Raw genomic sequence first — 16,940 nt, 5'->3', positions numbered from 1 at the left:
AAATCCCATGGACGGAGGAGCCTGGTAGGCTGCAGTCCGTGGGGTCACTAGGAGTCAGACACGACTGAGCGACTTCACTTTCACTTTTCACTTTCACGCATTGGAGAAGGAAATGGCAACCCACTCCAGTGTTCTTGCCTGGAGAATCCCAGGGACAGGGGAGCCTGGTGGGCTTCCGTCTATGGGGTCACACAGAGTCGGACACGACTGAAGCAACTCAGCAGCAGCAGCAGCAGCTTTGTGCTCACTCACCTCCTCTATGTTGATCCGTTCCGTTCAGTCGCTCAGTCGTGTCCGACTCTTTGCGACCCCGTGGACTGTAGCCTACCAGGCTCCTCCGTCCGTGGGATTCTCCAGGCAAGAATACTGGAGTGGGTTACCATTTCCTTCTCCAGGGGATCTTCCTGACCCAGGGATCGAACCCGGGTCTCCCGCATTGGAGGCAGACACTTTAACCTCTGAGCCACCAGGGAAGCCCTCTATGTTGATAATTGGCAAAATTATTACACTTCTATATGTTACAGGATCAAAAAATACATAGTTTCATACAATTGCTTTTCAAATAATTTAAGAAAAGAAAGGAGCATAAAGATGTATTTTTTACTATATTTTATAATTACATAAAGTTGTATCTCTTTTGTGACCCCATGGACTGTAGCCTGCCAGGCTCCTCTGTCCATGGGATTTCCCAGGCAAGAATACTGAAGTGGGTTGCCATTTCCTTCTCCAGGGAATCTTCCCAATCCACAAATCAAACCCATGTCTCCTACACTGAAGGCATATGCTTTACCACTGAGCCACCTGAGAAGCCCCCTTATATATGTATTAGTGAATAAATGTGTATATATATATTTTCAGTTGAAATGTTTAAATGGAGGTTGGCAAATGGTTTCTGTAAAGAGCTATATAAATGTTTTAGACTCTAGGCCACACATGGTCTCTCTTGCATATTCTTTGTCTTATTTTTTCAAACCATTTAAAAATGTAACAATTCTCAGAATAGGAAAGTATTCACTCTATTACAAAGTATGCATCTAATTCTCAGATATCTGAAATAACCCCTCCCCAGCCCAACAAATGGAGAAGGAAATGGCAACCCACTCCAGTGTTCTTGCCTGGAGAATCCCAGGGATGGGGGAGCCTGGTGGGCTTCCGTCTATGGGGTCACACAGAGTCGGATACGACTGAAGTGACTTAGCAGCAGCAGCAGCAGCCCAACAAAAGTTTTAACATTGGATTTATAAAAATAGCACATTTTTTCATGTGTCATGTATTAGTTTCGTAACTTTTCCATTTGAGATGCACTGGAAAAGAGTCTGATGCTGGGAGGGATTGGGGGTGGGAGGAGACGGGGACGACAATGAGATGGCTGGATGGCATCACCGACTCTATGGACATGAGTTTGGGTGAACTCCGGGAGTTGGTGATGGACAGGGAGGCCTGGCGTGCTGTGATTCATGGTGTCGCAAAGAGTCGGACACGACTGAGTGACTGGACTGAACTGAACCTTCATTTTTCTGAGACTTTTTAGTTAAAATAGGTGAAGCACTCTCTACTTGGTTTATGTGACATTACCAGTGCTCGTTTATTTATGTGAATTCAAATTACCCTCTGGGGTCACTGCTTTTGGTGAAAAAATTAAGGTGTGTGTACCAAAAACAAACTCTCTCAATTTTTTTTGAGTTACTTGAAAATTTTTATTTTGGCCAACATTTATATCCTCTGACCATCCTAAGTTTTTGTTTATTGGGTAATGTCTTTGTTTTGTCTTTTTTTTTTTTTTTAAAGATAGCTTTGCTATATCAGATTCTTGACTGACAGGTTTTTTTCCTTCCTTTGGATTATGTTATCTCACTGCTTTTTGCCCTCCACTGTTGCTGATGAGAAGTAAATTGCTAATCTTTATTGACTTTCTCACAAATGGCAAGTCTTTTTTCTCTTGCCACTTCAAGATTTTCACCTTGTATTTGCCTTTCAGCCTTTTTTTTCACACTGTCACATATCTATTTGTGGATTTCTTTGTGGAATTTGTGGAGCTTCCTGAATGTGTAGATTAGTGTTTTCAATAAATTAGGAATGATTTCAGCCATTATATCTTCACATATTTTTTCTTTGCCTTCTTTTCTAATATTTCTCTTGCATGTATCTTGATGTACTTAATGGCATTCCACATTTCTTGAGGCTGTTTACTTTTCTTCATTCTGTTTTTTCTCTTTGTTCTTCGGCTTGCAAAGTCTCTGTCAACTTCAGGTTTGTAAATTGTTCTGCAAGAAGTTGGGCTTCTCTAGTTAATTTTTCCATTGTACTTTTTAAGTCCAGAATTTTTATTTGGTTCTTTAAAAGTCTGTATCTCTTTATTGATACTAGCTACTTGATGTAACATTGTCAGCATACCTTCCTTTTGTAAACCATGGTTTCCTCCTAGCGACCCCATGGACTGCAGCCTACCAGGCTCCTCCGTCCATGGGATTTTCTAGCCAAGAGTACTGGAGTGGCTTGCCATTGCCTGAGCACAAAGCTAGACTGACCTAAAACAACTAGCTATTTGAACATACTGTATTTATTACTTGAAATCTCCATTAATTGTTAAATGCAACATTTGGTCACTCTCACAGGCAATTTGTGTTGCCGGCTCCCCCCGCCCCAGTGTGTAAGTCATGTTTTTCTGTTTCTCTGTATGTCTCATACATTTTGTTGAAAACTGGACATTTTAGATAGTTTAGGATAGAAATTCTGGGTTCTGGTCCCCCCTTCCACTTACCTGATTGCTTGTTTAGTGACTTTTATTTCAGTGAAGTCTATTTTACACAAACACATGGCGTGTTAAACCTTTGATGTTGCTTCTTGACCAATGGCGTGCAGCCTTGAGTGTGCCCAGCTGCCCTAGATGACAGTGCATTGGCAGGGCTTCTTTTTGGCTGTCTTTTCCCCTGATCACACCTAGCTGTTAAGCTCCACAACTTGTAGGATAATTGCTCTATTGTTTTCAACAATGCTCTAGGGCATCAGTTGTTCCAGAGACTAAACCAATCAAATTCTAGCTTCCTTGGAGGAACAGTTCCTGAAATCAGTGTTTGATATTTGTTATTATCCTAGGAGAGCTACTCCCGTGCCCTGCTCCCACCCCAAGTTGTCTACTGCAAACTAACAGTCTTCAGTTTAGCCTCTGTCTTTAACAAATCTACTAATATCCTCTTATTTCTCACCGCAATCTCCACTGTTTTTGAATGCACCATTATGTGCGAACTTCTCCATGTTCTTTGGCAAACAAAGTCAGTTTCTTTGGGAAGAGACTCGGAGCTGTTTTATAGCCTGCTTCCTCCTCCAGAAAAATTTCTGAGCCAGGGCTCTGGAATTGGGAAGTGGTATATGGACAGTGATGTGCTTCTATCTGAGTTATACCCCCACCTTAGGAACTGAGCAGGAGGCGGAGGTGGGTGCAGTGGCTTCAGGTCTTTTTGGTGTGGAACCACTGTCTCATGAGCCGGAGCGAGGGTGATCAGGGATTCAGAGCTCCCAGTGGCTTTGTGACCAAGATAGAGCCTGTGTTCTAGTGGGAACCAGATGGGAGGAGGCAGTCTCATCTCCTGGCCACTATTGCTCAGAACTTAGTCTCAACAACGGGTGTCTGGGGACATGATGAGAAATGCTGGCATCCTGCCCTCTGGGAGAACAGCCTACATGCTGGGGTCAGAGCGAGATTTGTGTTCGGGCTGCACAAGTCTGGAGTGGGGTTTCTGTGCCACTGAGCTGGGAGCGGGGAGGGAGCAGGTGTCATTAAAAAACCAGACTATCACTGCTACTATATCTTTGTTGACTTATAAAAAAATACGTATGTGCTGCAGTGCCCTTAGTATCATTTCTGAAGGCTTTAAATAATTGTTTCTTAGTTTTCACTGGGAGCCCCTCTGCAGAAGTCCTCATCCTGTCATCCTGGAGGTCCACCCCCTACCAACGTGCTTTTTCGCTTTTGTCAAGTCATTGTAACATATACGTACAGTTGGTTTCTGGACTCTCCGTCTGTTCCAGTGATCTGTCTGTCCATCTTGATGCCAATGCCACATTCTCCAAATTACTGTAAATTTATAATAAGCCTCAAAGGAAGATAGAGCAAGTCCTCCAGCGTTGTTTTTTTTTTCAAAATGGTTTTGGTTACTCTAGGTCCTTTGCAGTCCCATCTAAATTTTAGAGGAAACTTGTTAAAACTTGCTAGGTTTTAAAATTGTGGTTAAATTGGATTGTATGCCTATTTTCAACAATCTGGGATGGTGTAGGGGGTTACAGGAAGTTTCAAGAGGGAGGGGACATACGTATATGCTGATTAATGTCATTGTATGGCAGAAGCCAACACAGTATTGTAAGCATTATCCTCCAATTAAAAATAAATTTTAGAAAAATTAAAAAATCAATCTAGAAATGAAAAATTTTATTCAAGCCAAATTAAGGATTATAACCCAGGAACAACCTCTCAGCTCTGAGATCTATTTTGCCCATCAGAGGTCAAAGCATAGGTGTATAGGTTTTTCAGACAGAGGAAAGTGAAAAGTGAAAGCGTTAATCACTCAGTTGTGTCTGGCTCTTTTTCGACCCCATGGACTGTAGCCCTTCAGGCTCCTCTGTCCATGGGATTCTCCAGGAAAGAACACTGGAGTGGGTTGCCATGCCCTTCTCCAGGGGATCTTCCCAACCCAGGGATCAAACCTGCATCTCCTGCATTGCAGGTGGATTCTTTACCCACTGAGCCACCTGGAAAGCCCTGATGAAAGTTTTAAAGCCTCTAATAAAAATTTCAGAAGTTGGGTGGAGGTTTTTAAGGGGAAAATGGTTTTGAGGAATGCTTGTCCTTTAACACAGTTGTCTGAGAAAGCTAAGTGTGATGAGGCTAAAGCACTTCCTTTATTGTCGAGGGGAAGAACATGCTTATCATGATCATCACCTTTTTCAGAATAATGAGCTTGCCAGTGTGCTCTAAATTCAGGGCACACAGACAAATGATAGAGTTCAACTTTTACTTTATTAGAAGTGTTTAAAAACCACAACTCTGTGCTGTCTCTAATAGATGTTTAAATACAAAGCATTTCAAATTTAGCACAAATGATATAGGCTAACGTGTAACCAGACTTGGATAAAGTCATATGAACCAAATGGTCCCTTTTTAGTGTTTGCGAGGAAAGGGTGTTTGTACAGTCATGGGGGTGAGGCTGGGTTCTAGGGGAACAGGGCTGTGAAGAAGCTTTGGGTCTGAGCCCCAAGCTTTGGGCTCAGAGCAGTGAACAGGTGTGGCAGGCGGCTCTGCGGTGGGGGCAGAGTGGGTCCGTTCAACAGCCCGAAGCTGACTTTGCGGACGGTCTCCTTTCTAGCACTTAGAAAGGGTTTTTCTCTGCTGCTGGGAAGCAGGGAGCAGGGCTGCGTCAAGTGATTATCTGGGAGCAGCCAGGCATAAGCTCGGATGCTTTGGGAGGTGGGGGGTGATGTGAACAGAGATTCTTCTTCCTTTCGTGGATGGGGGAAGAGCGTGCTTGGTGACATTCTTCTGAGTATGAAAGGAAGAATACAGGTGTGAGTAATGATAACTGTATGTTAAAAACAGAGCCACACTGGTACTGAAAAAACAGAAAAAAGGAATTGTAAACACACTTTTATTTAAAATTCAGATTTCTGAAAACAACTGTACAACACCTAGGAATGGCATCGCAGGTCTTTAGCTAAATAAGACATAGCATGAAAATAATAGTAATTTTAACTTTTGAAGGTTCTTTTAAAAGCACCACTTAAAACGTACATATTCCCCCCAAAATGAAATACAGAAAAATTGTTCTATCTCAGGAATGAGTTTGAGAATGCACAAGGAAAGAAGAGAGACAGTTTTTTAACCCCTGGTTATTGATGGGAGGCAGGCGCTAAATTCAAAAGGATTTTGAGATTTTCCTGCGTTGTTCATTTAAAGGTCAACGGGCACAGAACTCTCAAGAATTTCTGGGTAAAGGGCTACAGCTTTTCATAAATATGGTCACTGGCCAGGTTTCTAAAATCATCACCCCCAAAAAGTATAGGACTGACAAGTATCTGTTTTGAGAAATTCTGAGAAAAGACCACAAGTGCAGCACATCAAAAAACAAAAAACAAAACACAAAACTGGAACTAGTTTTAATAATCTCCGAAAACTTGTAAATTCTAGATTTATTTTGAAACCAACTTACAAACAAGACAGAAGAAAACCCAGACGAATGTGTATTATACCGCCGAAGCCGCTTACACCGGCCGGGACGTCGCTGTGCTCCTCCCTTCGTGGAGCCTCGGTGACTGTCCGCCGTCAGGATGGAGGCCCTGCTGTAAACCCGTCCTGGTGTCTCCGCACCACCCCAGGCCCGGGCGCTGGGAGGGTCTCGCTGGGCCCCGGGCCCCCACCTCACCGCTTGCTGGACCGCGTCTGCGACTTCTCATGGCCGCCCCGCTTGCCCCGCTTCCCGGGTGGTGAGCGCCGGGCGTGGACGCTGTGCTTGTACGGGTGAGACCGGTGCTTCTGGCGCCCTTCCTCTTTCTGGCTCTGGCTTTTCGCCGGTTCCTTGCTGCCCTCTTTTTGTTCCTGGTCTTGCTCTTTGTGGGAGGGCAGTGTGTTCTTAATTGTGTTAATTAGAAATCTTTTATTTGTCCCGGCAAGAGGACACTTCATCCTGGGGGCAAAGAGAGAACAACCACAAATCAAATGTGGACTCCAGAGCCGAACCCTCCCATCAGGGCCTGTGCCAAAGAATCTTGCTTCCCCGGAGTCAAGTTTCTGAATTTGTTCAGCTTTCCTTGCATGCCACCTAGTGTAAACTCCGAGTACAAGGGGGAAAACCCAGGACACTGAGAATTCCCAGACAGACTGGCTGGACCCTGTCTGAAGACCTTGACCCTTTCTTCCTGGCTGGGACTAATTAAGCCAAGGAGTACACACACAGGCACTACCACAACACACATCACCTGAGTCATTTAATTCCTTTTTTAATTCCTGAGTTATTTCTCCCCTTTACCATAAACGCCTGATTTGACTAGGCGTTAACTCAAAATGCAGATTTATGTTTATGGTGGCCCGATTTTAAATAGCAAAGAATAAGGGCAAGTCCCTCCCTGAGGAACAAAAATGTCTCTCCTGCTATACCCTGAATACTGGACCTACATGATCTACTCTAGAGATAAAAAAAAATATAGTATAATCTAAAGAGTCTATTAAAATACAATAACCACCTTTTACCCTCTGAAAAACTCAGTTTCTAATTGAGGACTTTCTGTTTCAGAGCCCTGCTCTGCTAGGGAGCTCTGGCCACACATCTCCCCTCCAGGCGAATTTCTGGACCATGTACATTTCAGGGGCTTCACGATTCAAGTTCACCCAGGAGGAAGGATGTCACTGATCAGATCGTTAATTTACATGTTGACACATATTTATATATGCAGTATTTGCTTTTCAGGTGTAGCCAATCTTTCATTTGGCTACACAAACGAAAACCGCACACAGTGAAAACTTGACTCTCTCTCTCGGCCTTGAGCTCTGGTCTGTAACGTAATTAATTTTGCTGAATCTCATCGCCAGTTTTTCTTCTGCAACGAACTCATACAACGCGGTGCACACATGTGCTCTGGGGTCACACTGTCTACCAGACTGGACCGTGGGCATGTCAGATCATCTCCCTGCTGCCCATCCTCTGTTCAGTGGGGACCATCATAGAGACCAAGTTAGAGGGCAGGTTGATGGAGGCTGAATGTGCGCTCGCAACAATGCCTGGCAGGTAACAGGCACTCAGTAGAGGTTTGCTCTGGTGCATACCGTAGCCCTTCGGCTTCACTGGCTTTGGGATCCTGAGAGTTACCCGATGCCTCTGTGCTTCAGTTTTCTATTTGTTAACAGAATTATCCATCTACTGCAGGAGTTGAATGAGATAACCCAGGAAGCACTTAGCATAGTGCCCGGCATAGAGCAATTCCTGATAAATGGTACCTGTGGGTCTATGATTTCTTATGCATGAATCCAAAATCTGAAGACCAAGTTCCTTTTTTGGACACAACTTGTTTGGCAGCCAGACCTGACCTAATCTGACGCTGGGCACTTATTTCTAGTCTGCGTCCCCTTTGGGGTAACATTCATATGCTTTGCTGGGGAGATGACTGTGTGCTGAACACATACCGCAGGGGTACTTCTTGTGCACGCTGTCTGTGCTATGGCACCTTTCTAAGAAGCTTATCTGGATCCGAGGGCTTTAAACAAGGGACTGTGGACCTTTCTTATTACTATTCATTATAGTAATAATGTAAAGTAATGTTATTACTGTCCATTCTCCTTTCATGAAAGAGAATATATATAGCATTCAAGTTCATATATTCAGGATTTGTCCAGGATGGAAACTCAAGACCACTAAGTCTCAAATCACCTGAGATAGTAAGTTAATCAAGAACATAGCAGAATATCTGATGTCTCTCAATGAAAAAAAATTATTAAAAATAAAACAAAAACCCTGAGCCATCAAGAAAAAAATAAGATATTTTACAGAAATGTTCATAAAAATGGTTACAGTTTTAAAGTTTTGGTGCTTAAAATGGTTAAGCGTCTATATCTGCAAGCTTCACTCTCCAGGACACTTCAATTCTCCACTGACGTCAGAGCCAGTGGGCTAGTGGGCATGACCTCTGAGCTTATTGTCTGCATTTCCGAATGACCCGTAACCTCTGTCTGCAGGTGCTCCCCAGATACAATAACACCGGAGGCTGGAGTGATGTGTGATCTCAAAGGGCCCTTCCTGTGTGGAGTGTCCGATGTTCTCTACGTTTGCTGACCCTTTGGAAAATGACCCTTCTCTCCTTCACCACATTAGGAAATTATTTCATTGCTCTCTGACTTCTTGTCTCTCAGCTCTCTTTTAGTGCCACTTTTTTCTGTATTTGAAATGATACGATAAGCTAGTCCTAGATCCTCAACTCTCCTGAAGCCTCTTCCATGTCAGCATTGTGGGGAAAGCGTGAGCCCTGGGGCTTGGGCACAGGCCTAGCTGCTGGGCGCATCTGCAGTGGCTCTGTCACTGGCTGTGCTGGGGACTAGGGGTGGGGGCTGCGGGGTGTGCAGCTGCTTTCCTGAGGAGCTCTGACCCACACGCATGTCAACCTTCTCACCCTGGCTTGTTACTCTTATTTTTGGTTCATTTTTTATTTTAGAAAGTTATACTAGCTCATGTGGGGAGAGCCAGATTTAAGGTGCTAACAACATAAATGGATATGAAATTCTATAAATAAGAGATGCGTTAAAACTGCTTTAGAAAGTACCCATGACAGCAGCATCAGACTCAAGACCTGGCGTTCTATCCATGTTAAACCAAAAAGTGAAGCAACTTCCTTCCGCTTTCAAAGCTGTTGACGCAGAGCCTGAGAGGAGGGGTCTCGCCTGCCCTGGCAGAGACTGAGATGGACCGAGGAGTGTCAGCTCTTCAGCATTCTCGCACCATTTCCCGAGTAGGCGTGCTGTGTAACGTCCTTCACAAAAATGAGGCACTTTCTCCTGGCAGTTATCAGACTCCACTCAACTGTGGAAAGACAGTCAACTGTATTTCATGATTGTTTTGTTTTGTTTTTTATGACCGGTTTATTTCAAGCAAGCACAGAGAACAGCAGGGGGAAGATAAATGTAGTTTTTTTTCCCTTTCTGATTTTCATACTTTGGACAGAGGCAGTAATATCTAACATTCTGCAGATGCAGAGCCGCCACGTCAATTTCTAAAACATTTTCATGAATGTGACCCATCAAATAAGTGGTACGTGACCACTCACCAGTGAGAACCAGGAGTGTGGCGACCACGCTGACGGACAATTCCTGTCACCAGCGTCGCCTCCCTCCATCTCTCCCCACATCGCCCCTCTGACAGATGCACAGGAGGCTGCTTGCTTGTGGGTCCCGAGCTGGGAGGGCATGGAGCCGGGACGGGAACCAGGGCTCTGACTCTAGAGTCTGTCCTCCCTGCACGACCCCAGTTGGTAGCCAGGGGTGCCCTCCCTTCGGGACAGATGCATAGAAGCAGATAGTATGTGGCATCCGGTGGGCTTGGGACACCGGCCATGTGGGAGCCCAGGTGAGTCTGACACAGACAAGGACAGGGGCACAGAAGGCCCTGGACACACGTGACTTGGAGATCTGTGGATGCGTCAGGCTGTGGGAGATGATGCTGGTTCTTCCTCTGTTTAGGGAAGCAGAGCCTTGGGGTCAGGGAGGCAGGCTCCATGCATTGTACCCTGATCCAGTCCTTTGTTTTGCTGCCAAAGCCCTTCCCATGCAGGCACACAGCATTTTATCTTCCATTCTGCACTTTTCTTTGTATGCTTGCGAGTAATGCAGAATAATTAAGGATGAGCAGTGCAGCTATAGGGATTATAATACTCTACAAGAACTTCTCAGGCAGCTGAGGCATTTGATTGCCAGATTAGCACCTGTGGCACCGTGGGCGGTTATGGTGACTGTGGTACCTTAGACGAGCTGAGTTGTCACCAACCACAGTCTCAAGATCCAGGATCACCTGACTCCTTGGGCTGTGGGGACTATAGCTGGGCTTCTTTCTGTGGTTGACATACATCTGAGAGCGTGCAAAGGAGCGTGCAGAATGGAAAATAAAATGCTGTATGGGAAGGGCTTTGGCAGCAAAACAAAGGACTGGATAAGGGTACAATGCATGGAGCCCACTTCCCTGACCCCAAGGTTCTGCTTCCCTAAACAGAAGAAGAGCCACCATCATCTCCCATGGCCTGATGCACTTCACAGATCTCCAAGTCACGTGTGTCCAGGGTGTTCTGTGCCCCGTTCTTGTCTGTGTCAGACTCACCTGGGCTCCTGGAGGGCCGGTGTTCCGAGCCCACCCGACGCCACGTACCATCTGCTTCCGTGCATCTGTCCCGAAGGAAGCAGCCCTGGCGACCAGTGTGCCAACAGCTTTTCTGTAATGAGGTAGGTTTTCAATATGCTCCGCCTCCAACACTACACCTAAAAGTAATGAAGACTAGCCGACACATATGTACATCTGTATCTGCAATATTTATTTCTAAAAATCTGAGGCTCTTTCATGTGTAAGGCATTATGCTAGGTCCTGCAGCAAAAATACATCCCAGGCTACCTGTGTTTGAGGCGATGGCCAGGAGGGACAGAAGGTGGGACAAGGAGAGGTCAGAGCAGCAGTGTGAGGAGCGGGGGCTCTGGAACATACGGCGGGGCATGGCCCCTGGGCCCCTGCTCCCTCAGCCACACAGGTCGTCTCCGCCACTGTGTGAGCTGACGGTCGCTCCTTTGGGGCTCCCCACCCACCTTCCTAACCAGGCAGGAAAGGGGGGTGAACGCGGGAGGCAGGGGCGGGGTGCCCAGCGTCCTGTGTGCTAACAGACAACAACCACTGGGCCTGGCACAAGGAGGGGTAGTGCTGGTCCCCTAGGACGTTTAAATGAATAAAGACACAGCACGACTGGCTCAAGGCCGGGGAAATGATTTGCTGCTGACAGAAGATATCAGAAAACGTAGGAGTGCTCACCCATGTCACCAGATTGACCCCAAGCCAAAAGAAAAGCACCCAAAATGTCATTCACCTTAAAACAACTGCGTTATGAAAACTGGAGAATCGTTTTCTGTCAAATCCAACCTTTGGGACTTTTTGTACCAAGTACAAGCCTCTCCATGTCTAAGGTGGAAGTTACCCGGGCACTGGACTTGATTATTATAGTGGGCTAAGATCAGCTGAAGTGAATGTGACTGAATAAATACAGCTTTGTAGACCATGAAGCTGAGCAAATTTCTGAAATTTGTGCTTATAAATTCCTTTATGTTGACTGAAAGGAAGCCACACGGGCCAATACTTCAGCTTCTCTAAGGCGTCTGTCAAGAATAGCTTCTCAAGAGATTCTTTTTGCTGAAATATGTCCAAGGAAGTACATAGTACCAAATGGTTTCTTTCTTTATGATATAAAAAAAGTTCGTCCCACTTGCATTTTCTCTAGTTCAGCAGTCTCTTTCTGGCAACAGCTCAACTGCCTCACTTGAGATCTCTCTTATGGAATATCCAAGAGGAAAAAAAGAGTGTCACTTGCTCTAGTTCTATTTTAAATTTTAGAGCAAATGTAAAAACCTTCTAGATGCTTAGAAAAGCAGACCACCACACACCAGTAGTTGACCTTTGGGTATCTGCTAAAATGATTACATACATACAGATTGATCCACACTGGATCTTTGCATTTCATTATATCACTGCATCCATAAAAACGTAAGAATGAATTTCTGAAAGATAACAGCTTAAAAAAATAATAGCAGTACTATTATCACAGCTAAACAGAAGTCAACATTCATTCCTTGTATCATTACATCAATGAGTCTGGATAAGAACGGGGACAAGGTTACACTTAGAGTTGTCTCAGATCTATTAATTCATGGGGTACTCCTCCTCCCTTTTTTGCCGTGGAATTCATTTGTTAAAGAAACTGGTTTGTTTGTCCTGCAGAATTCCTCAGATTTTTCATTTCTGTCATTTTATCTCTATAGTCATTGAGTGTGTTCCTCTGACCTCTATTTCCTGCCAACTAGTAGTTCTCACTAGAGACTTGGTCAGGTTCAGGTGCAGGTTCTTCACAAGGATGTCCTGTAAGTGGTGGTACTCTCTTCCTATTGCACCTTTCTGTTGTATAAGGATTGATGGATGAGTCCAGTGTCATCAGCCTGACCCACTCATCAGAAGGTTCCCATCAGCTTCTCATCTGATAGATTTAGCAAGTCAGAGACAGAGCTTTGCCTAGATTCAGTCTATCATTAAGGATTGTAGAATAATGACATTCTTTTTATTTTTAAATCAGATTTAAAAAATCAGATTTTAAAATAATAAATTTATACATATGTCTTCTGTATCCTGCTACTGCTAAGTCACTTCAGTCGTGTCCGACTCTGTGCGACCCCATAGATGGCAGCCCACCAGGCTCCCCCGTCCCTGGGATTCTCCAGGCAAGAACACTGGAGTGGGTTGCCATTTCCTTCTCCAGTCTTCTGTATAAGTAGACATATTTACTGTCTGCTCACACAGAATCACATTTATCATTTTAAGTAAACAGCGTGGTGAGTCTTGACGAATGTGTGTAGTCATGTTATAATCACAACAATCAAGATGCAGAACACTTCCGTCACCAGAAAAGCTGGGCAGTAAGTGCAGCCCTTTGGCCCCCACCTCTTGGCAAGTGATGAGTGGTGTTCTCTCCCTCCAGGTCTGGCTTTTTCTGGCTTCTCTCCGGGTCATGTAAGTGGACTCTTACATGGTGTCACGTGTTGAGTCTGGTTTCTTTCATGGGCGCATGCACCTGAGACTCATCCTTGCAGTGTGAGTCAGCAGCTCTGCTCCTTTGTCTTACTGACTAGTATGGGACGTACGGGCACCACCAGGGTGTGTCCACACATCAGCTGACAGGCATTTGGGCTGTTTCCAGTTTTGAGCTATCATGAGGAAAACTGCCATGGACATTACTGGACAGATTTGAGTGTGGGCTTACATTGTCAATCCTCTGGTCAGCGGTTAGAAGAATAATTCTGTGAGTGCATATTGTAAGAAACTGCCAATTGTTTTCCAAGTGGCTGTATGACTTTACATTTCTGCCAACAATGTGTGAGCATTCTAGTTGTTCCAGGTTCTCCTCTTTATCTGCTGCTGTCCGTCTTTTTAAATTTTAGTTAGTCTAGTGCATTTGTAGTGAAAACCTGTGGTTTTAATTTGCATTTTCCTAGTAACTGATTTGAGCATCTTTTCATATGCCAATGAAGATATTGCCCAATTTGATATCATTTTTGGTGAAGTGTTTATTCAAATCTTTTGTCTATTCTTAAATTAGACTGTCTTATGATGGAGTTATTAAGAATACAAATGAGGATAATCTTACTCTGCAGTCCTACATTTAACAGTTGCAATTCTATAAAGAAGTTTTCTTTCATCAGTTGTTATATAACTGTGATGTATAATTTGTACAAGCAGCAGGATAAATACTTGGTTCTTTCTCATTGCTTACCAGTTTTACAAACAATGATTTGGTTCCTTAGCATCATCCAAAAGGGACCAGTGAGTTTCCTGATGTGATTATTGTTATGACCTTATGGATTGTGACATGTTTTAGGTATCTCTGCCACTACAGCTTTATTTTTTTGATGATTCAGTTAGCGGGAGGCCTTTCAAGTTGGTTCCCAGTCTTTCTGACGTGACTACTGTAGTCTTTGAGAGTTTTACTTTCTGATATGATAAGGTTTTCTGGCTCGGCTTTATATGTGTCCTGACTGCATAGTAAACAGTAGTCTTGCCCACAGAGTGGTCTGGACTTTGCCCTGGCTTCTGGGAGGTAATCAGTTCTGGGAGGCAACGTTATACCTGATAGAATCGTCTCTGCTTGGGGTGGATCTGGCCACACTGACTGCGAGGGCTGCCCATGCCAGAGAGACAGTCCACATGATTCAGGGTGGGGATCTGGGTTTCTGGGGCACTGGTGGGCCAGAGATTGAGGCCAGTTATGTGAGCAATCTAGCAATCACCCTACAGACAGGAACTCCAGTAAAAACTGTGGACACCTGAGGCTCAGGGTCGCTTCCCTGGTTGGCATAATGCCAAGTACATTGTCATAGGTTGATGCTGGTCGTGGGGTTGGGGGGTCGCAGCAACTGTCCTGACTCCACAGGGGGCGGGCAATAGCCACTCTGTGTCTGGAACCTCCCCAGACCATGGCCTTTGCATTTCTTACTTTGGCAGATTCTAATCTGTATCCTTTCCCTGTAATAAACTGTAACCGTAAGTCTAATAGCTTTCTGTGAATTACATGAGTTTTTCTAGCAGATTACAGAGGCTGAGGGTTGCTCTGGGAACTCCCTGAATGTGCAGTTGGCACAGAAGTGCAGGCGGTGCTGGAGGCTGTGAGGAGGCAGTGACAGCTAGCGTGCAGCTCGGCTGACTCAAGGCACAGCCTCAGATCTGCAGCCAGTTATTTCTCTAAGGCTCTCTGGCTCTGGTCAGTGAGAGACGGCCTTGTATACACCACTATAGTATTATATGCCATCCCCGGGTGCTGGGGGGTGCTCACTGCTACTAAGTAGAAGGTCATTGTTTCTAGGGCTTTTCTGTGGACAGAGTTAGAAAAGCTTATTCCTCTCTCTCTTTTTTAAATAATTTATTTATGGCTGAGTTGGGTGTTTGTTGCTACGTGTGGGTTTTCTCCAGTTGTGGTGAAAAGAGGCTACCCTTGAGGTGCAGTGCATGGGCTCCTCATTGCCGTGGCTTCTCCTGTTGTGGAACTCAGGTTCCAGGGGGATGGGCTTCAGTAGTTGTGGCTCCTGGGCTCCAAGGAGTGGGCTCAGAGCTACAGTGCACCAGCTTAGCTACCCCATGGCATGTGGGATCTTCCTGGACCTGGGATCGAATCCATGTCCTCTGCATTGGCAGGTGGATTCTTCACCACTGGGCCATCAGGGAAGCCCTTTCTTTCTCTTCTAAACTGAAAATCTAGCACAACTTCATAATGGTATTACCAATTAAAATTTAGGGTTATGGATTTTTATGTCTTTAATTTTATATTTGTAGCTTTTATACTAAAAACCTTAGTATCTATAACACACATATTTACTTACTCACTTTATCCTACTATATAATATTTTCAGGATAACAGTATCAAGATTATTACTAACAATGTGATGACTGGAGAAACAATTTAAAGTTTCTTTCTAGTTCCTGTCTGTCTTTTGGAAATACAGTCAAGTTGCACAGATCACCTGAAATAGTTCCTCTATGGGTGGCTAAGCTGTCTACTATATGGCACATTTAGGTCCATTTATTTTATGTTGCTTGATTTTTAGGAATTGCCTTTTCTCTGTTTCTTTGACTTTAACCTTGGTTTGTATTTGATGTAGGCCCTGTTCTTGTACGAGTCAAACCCATAGAGACCTAGCTTGTACTCCCATCCCATTTTTACATTTTACAATGTTTAACAGCCCAAAGTACTCCATTAGAGTGAATTTTAAATTGTAGATAAAAGAGCTAAGTCAGCATATTTATTGGATGCAAATGCTATTGCTAAAATAACACTTAGAAGAGTAGCTGTGGTTCTTAATCTTAAGTTTTAACAAGCTCTGTTTAGTAAAAAAAAAAACACACACACACACAAAGGTTAAACTTTTGTTCTACACAGCTGAATTGTCACAAAACCAAAATACTTAGAATTTTACAAGTAAATTTTTTGAGGACTATAATTAAGTCAGAAATTCGTAAACAACAAACACTGATGTAATATTACTTGCACTCTGGTGGCCTCAGGCACAGCAGGGCCGACCCCTCTCTCGGGGACCTGTGGACCAGAGGGCGCTGACTCCATGGCAGGTGCTCTCAGTCCACACCCCCTGCCCGCTGTCCCATGGCCGCGGCCCTCAGCAGTGCTCTTCCTGCGCCACCTGTCTCTGGTGATCTCCTTCACACCCATGGTTCTACGTTCCCTCGGCATGCTAATGCAAACTTTTCTCTTTTTAGGACGATGACTCAGGTACTTACCAGCCCATTGGTCCCATTGTTTCTGCTCTTGTTTTCCCACGTTTTGCCTCTTTCAGCAGCTCTTCTATTGCTTTCCTGGTGGGGAAAAAAAAGGAAGAAATTTGAGAGGTAGTCACCCCACTATATTCTGAAAATCTATATATCCCACATATGTGACTCTGGGAAAGGAACAGCTTTCGAGGCATAAAACTTCAAAATTGGGGGACAAATTTTAAAAATGTTGTTAAATGGTTGATAGTTTTAAATACATAAAAATTAAAAAGAACCCTTTCCATAAAGAGGAAAAACAATGAAGAAAAAATTAAAGGCATCACCCTTTCCTACCCACCGAAAACTTCAACTCCTTTTTATCTGTTTCTCTTGTGTTTACCTCCAGGTTTCTAACAG

The 16,940-nt window shown here is 44.3% G+C and overlaps 1 protein-coding gene across 1 annotated transcript; it reads right to left on the bottom strand.

Annotated features, from left to right (window-relative positions):
- Positions 1-5,622: 5,622 nt before the first annotated feature.
- On the bottom strand, positions 5,623-16,625 carry LOC148775839 (protein POLR1D-like). Its single transcript, XM_055426337.2, has 2 exons — positions 16,554-16,625; positions 5,623-6,674 (listed from the first exon to the last, which is right to left on the bottom strand). The coding sequence occupies exons 1-2, from the start codon at positions 16,568-16,570 to the stop codon at positions 6,410-6,412; spliced, it is 282 nt and encodes a 93-aa protein (XP_055282312.2). The 5' UTR covers positions 16,571-16,625; the 3' UTR covers positions 5,623-6,409.
- Positions 16,626-16,940: the final 315 nt, after the last annotated feature.

Source organism: Moschus berezovskii, chromosome 13 (assembly GCF_049115385.1).
Source record: "Moschus berezovskii isolate FMDL1 chromosome 13, NW_MosBer_1.0, whole genome shotgun sequence".
Lineage (NCBI taxonomy): Eukaryota > Metazoa > Chordata > Mammalia > Artiodactyla > Moschidae > Moschus > Moschus berezovskii.
Note: the sequence above shows the minus strand (reverse complement) of the source record. Positions and strands in the feature narration are given on the sequence as shown.